Genomic DNA, 5,002 nt, shown 5'->3' with positions numbered 1-5,002 from the left:
ACATGTTCTGCTGATTCTGATGATATCAGGACTTTTGCTCTGGTCAACGATAGGTTTGCAATCTCAGTTGTGCAACACAAAAATGTTACAACACTGCTCTGAAGTAATGTGAACTTCGTGGGTCTGCTCGTTAACATTAGAGGAGTCATTCTAGTGTGTGACATTAGAATCTGTTTGTAAATGAGACACCACATGAGGAAAAACTTCCCTCCAGTACAGCTCCAACACATCATATACAACCAGAGCTGCTCTATTTGAACACCCTGGGATGCACAGCTGTACTTTATAAGGAGCCCAGTGGAAAAAGACTGTGACTTTATATGTGAGATATTCGCTTCCACATGTATGAAAGAGTTAAAAGTTAAAAAATTTTGCAACACCAAAAAAAAAACATAATGTCACATAATGTTGTAAAAATGAAATTAAACAGAAAAAAATAGAAGATATATATCAAATTAGTCTAAAAACAAAAAATGTCTAAACATTGTTTCAACAAACACGTCCTGAATTAAAAAAATATTTTATTTATCTATCGTTATCACAACCTTTCAATATTCAGGTTGTCAAACACATGCAGCGTCGATCATTGGCGTTTCTGTTAACCCCGCCCCGTTGTGTAACGTCAAGAGTGGGCGTGACCCCGGTGCTGACAACCCATTGGACGGTGATAGGTTAGCCGAGGCCACGTGACGCCAGCCATCCAATCGCGGCGCAGTGCGAGGAGAGCAACGCTGACTCGAAACACGGGGCCGTGAAAACCACTAGCGATGACGCGCCGTCATAAACTGTGCCGTGTTGTCACCAGATGTTGCTTAGAAGCCCGAGGAAAAGTGTGTCGACTGATGGTGCGCGTGTAGCAGCCGTGCCGCGCCGCGCCGAGCCGAGCCGCGCCGCAGCTAGCAGCTAGCAGCACGTTGGGAGCTGAGACCCTCCACGGTGGCCGTTCGACTACACCGGAGCCTCGCCGGTCTCCCGGTGACACTCAGTTACACAACTGAAGGCATCTTTGGGGCGAAAACTCTGATCGCGGACTAGAGGTCGGAGTTGAAGCCATTTTCTCAGCAGTGAGTGTTTGAATTGCTTTAAAAGTCCCTCGCGATGATGGCTGTCAGTACTGTACGTTTAACTAATCCACTTGTAGCTCTCCTTGTGTTGCCGCGTTACGGATTATTGCGTTGCCCCTTTTGAGTCTGACCACTTGGAGAACAGCTCGATCCAGTGACCCGGTGCCTATTGCTCCATAGTTTACAGTCAGTCCAGATGTTGTCCAGACGAACGCTGGCTTCCTTTAACAGTCAGCGTGTCCACATCTGTCATTACTCGTTAATAAACACCACAGTAGCATAAGATCTATGAGTTACGTATGTGTCATGAACTCTTAGTGCTTTAAACAAATCCGGTATGTAATTATCTTCCACTATTGCCCAATCCTACTTAAATGGGATTAAGTTGAACATTGTGATTTCTATACAATCACATAATTCAGGGTTCACAAGGTCTAGTTCGCAGGCACAGTTATCCATTATCAGGTCTTAAAACAGCCTCCAGATTAGGACTGACCACGTCACCTCAGCAGCTGCAGCCTGTGCTTCAGGCCCAGACACGTCTGTGTTTATCTCACAGCAGCAGGACCCCGCTCGGTCCGTTCGTGGTGGTGGTTGTTGTAGGTCGAGGCCCTGGAGCGGCGCCGCCATCGAGATGAACGTGGGCACGGCGCACAGCGAGGTGAACCCCAACACGCGGGTGATGAACAGCAGGGGAATGTGGCTGTCGTACGTCCTGGGCATCGGCCTCCTGCACATCATCCTGCTCAGCATTCCCTTCGTCAGCGTGCCTGTGGTCTGGACCCTCACCAACCTCATCCACAACCTGGTCAGTGGCACCAGGTGCTGTCACGCACCGATGGGACAGGTCCTGTGGAGGAGTCTTTCTTATGCTGTGTATTGAAGCTTCCTCTTGTCTGCTGCAGTGCATGTACCTCCTACTCCACACAGTCAAAGGGACGCCCTTCGAGACCCCCGATCAGGGCAAGGCCCGTCTTCTGACCCACTGGGAGCAGATGGACTACGGAGTCCAGTTCACTGCTTCACGCAAGTTCCTCACCATCACACCCATTGTCCTGTGAGTGTCCTTCTGAAGCGCATGCTCCAGACCCAGCAGAATAAGTGCTCCCACCCAGCAGCTGCAGCCACTATGGGCCTGTTCAGGTGCCTCGTGTCTGCAGCAGCGCCGCGTGCTGCTTTAATGCCCGTTTCTGTCCCCATTAACCAGCACAGTTCAGTTTACAGGACGCACTCCGGTTCCCAGAGCTTTTTTTGCCAGCTCAGCTTCAGCGTTGTAGCGATCGCGAGCAGTTCTGCAGGTGTATTTTGCATTTTGCACCAGTTTCATGAGTCAGTGTCCACTGTAGGTTCCACTATGCTTCCGTGTACGGCGCAAGTGTACTACGCATAGCACTATGTTAAGATATTACAGAGGAAGTGCCAAAAATACTGCATCGTCGCTGTACCTCTGAGTGGAGTAGATGTGTTCATCAGTGTTGCAGCAGTGGGTGGAAAGTTGAATAATTAACTTTGCAATGTGTTTGTTGGGCACATTTTTGTAAACGTGTTGTAAGTGTGTGTGTGTGTGTGTGTGTGTGTGTGTGTGTGTGTGTGTGTGTGTGTGTGGTTAGGCTGCTCTTAATCATTACCTCTTCTTTCATTTATGTCTGACGCAGGTACATCCTCACCAGCTTCTACACTAAATACGACCGGGTCCATTTTGTGGTCAACACCGTGTCCTTGCTCACTGTACTCATCCCCAAGCTGCCGCAGCTGCACGGCGTGAGGATCTTTGGGATAAATAAGTACTGACGGGGCAGAAGAGGACACCTTCTTTCCTGAGTCCCCGGGGACGACTGAGAGCGAGTATCAGGCCTCTGATTTGGCTCTCGATCCATCAGGATCCGTGGCTCCTTGGCTGCGGCTCCGCTGCGCAGCTCTCTAAATGAAGCCTGCTGGGGATACTGCCATGTTACCAAACCCCAGGATAGAGACGCAACGCTCTGTAGAGAGAGGACAAAGGGAATGTGGCCTGTTGTGATCGTCTTTTACAGAGATGTTTAAAAGGCTCACAGGGAGAGACAGTCCATTGCTTCTAGTGGGTGATGTGGAGGTGGACTGAGGCCGTAGACTTTCTGTGTATGTAATGATGCAGCGCTGTATTTATTCAGCTTCGGGCTCTTGCCCGACTTCCTCTTCTTGAGGTTTCTAGGGTCAGAGGACAGTCACTCTGCTGTTAATGTTATATGTGAGCCGCTACAGAGGAGAGACCACACGCTTTTATATTTAGCCCTCTCTGCTCCAATCAGCACCATAAGTGGGTGTTTCTAGGCCCTGCTCCCTTTCTGGGCTCTTAACATGTGTGCAGAACGTACGCGTAGTTCAGAGATGCACATTTCTGCCTTTACTTACTCGTAGCACCAAGTACATGAGCACAGGCCTCTTTAGGGAAACAGTTAGTTTATTAGCAGTATGTGGTACGTTGGAGTAAATCGGTTTGTGCTAAATGCTGTTTGGATTAGTCTGTTACTAAGCAGCAGGTGAAGCTGGGCTCATGCATGAGAACGGAGACGCGCCGCCAGTGGGAACAGCATTAACGCGTAGGAAGAGAGTCAGAGGCGACTTTGATTCATCAAAGTGCAATTTATCTTTGTTATTTCACATTAGTGACTGTGATTCACGTCTTTCAGAAGATGATGGAGAAACGCATGAATCCAATATAAAAGTCAAAGAATATGTTTCATTTGAAGAGAGTGAGTAATAATCGCTGAGGTGATATCAAACAATTTCTATTTAACATGTTATAATGGACCTGTTGTTTCCACTCTGTTTTACTGTAGCATAGAAGGAAAGAAAGGTCCAGCTTTTAAACTAGGTTTGTTTTGTTTGTTTGCTTCCTTGTTTGTTTATTTGCTTGTTTGTTTGTTCATTTGTTTGTCCTGTTTGTTTGTTTGTTCATTTGCTTGTTTGTTCATTTGTTTGTTCGTCCATTTGTTTGTTTGTTCATTTGTTTGTTTGTTTGTTCATTTGTTTGTTTGTTTGTTCATTTGCTTGTTTGTTTGTTCATTTGTTTGTTTGTTTGTTTGTTCATTTGCTTGTTTGTTTGTTCATTTGTTTGTTCGTTTGCTTGTTTGTTCCTTTTTTTTTTCATTTGCTTGTTTGTTTGTTTGTTTGTTCATTTACCTTGTCATCGTTACTTAAGCCGCTCCCTTGGTTTCATCGTGGGGGTTTTCATACAGTAAAGGGCTTCCTGGAGGACGAGCTGAACGACGCCGTAGCACAAAGTGACCGCGTTATTAATAGACTGCTGAAGACATGAACGATGATGAACTGAATGTAGATTTGATGTGAAACTGCTCAAGGCTTCGCTTTGTTGATAACCGGCCTTTGTTGGAGCCGGTAACAGTATTCCTGAGTTTCATCTTCTGTGACACATGATGGGAGCCGGTTAAGGGATTTGAAACCTGTGCATTTCAGGAAGCTTACTGAGGTCGAGCATTAAACCTGCGCTGTGATTTAAAGATCAAGCGGATCACCGTGATCCAGCGTTCAGGACAACGCTGTGTTCTGTCTCCACTCATGGACGCGTCAGGTTTGGACTTGTCTCCTTTCATTTGAGCTGACTGCAAAGACTGAATGACTTTTTTAAAAAGTGTCTCTAAACAGTCGCGTCTTTATTGAAGCAGATTTTATTACTTGCAGTGTTGTTTGCACAGAAACGATGAAATGTAACTAATAAATGAATAATTTTCATTCTCACAGTGTTTCTGTTATTTCCCCACTTGTTCTTTGCTTTATGCAGATTGAAGTGTCTTTTAAAGTGACAGCAGTTGTTCTGCAGCAGCACCACACTAATAAAATTCCCATTATCGTCTATGACTCTGTGTTTCGCTCTGGAAACAAAGCACCGCTGTAAATTGCCTCCGTGATCGTTTTCTTTTTCAACAATGCAAGCTGAG

The 5,002-nt window shown here is 46.2% G+C and overlaps 1 protein-coding gene across 3 annotated transcripts; it reads left to right on the top strand.

Moving 5' to 3' along the window:
- Window positions 1–704: 704 nt before the first annotated feature.
- Window positions 705–4,802, top strand: ormdl3 (ORMDL sphingolipid biosynthesis regulator 3). 3 transcript variants are annotated; one of them, XM_055504582.1, is made up of 4 exons: window positions 705–1,064; window positions 1,668–1,872; window positions 1,970–2,121; window positions 2,720–4,802. In XM_055504582.1, exons 2-4 carry the CDS (start codon window positions 1,699–1,701, stop codon window positions 2,853–2,855), a joined length of 462 nt encoding a protein of 153 aa, XP_055360557.1. In that variant the 5' UTR covers window positions 705–1,064; window positions 1,668–1,698; the 3' UTR covers window positions 2,856–4,802. The 3 variants fall into 3 exon arrangements, with proteins under 3 accessions (XP_055360557.1, XP_028991377.1, XP_028991376.1); XM_029135544.3 differs by having other exon boundaries at window positions 706–1,064; window positions 1,627–1,872; XM_029135543.3 differs by having other exon boundaries at window positions 706–1,064; window positions 1,624–1,872.
- The last annotated feature ends 200 nt before the right edge of the window (window positions 4,803–5,002 follow it).

This window comes from Betta splendens, chromosome 19 (assembly GCF_900634795.4).
Source record: "Betta splendens chromosome 19, fBetSpl5.4, whole genome shotgun sequence".
In the NCBI taxonomy this organism is placed as follows: Eukaryota; Metazoa; Chordata; class Actinopteri; order Anabantiformes; family Osphronemidae; genus Betta; species Betta splendens.
This window is presented reverse-complemented; position numbering and strand designations above follow the sequence as displayed.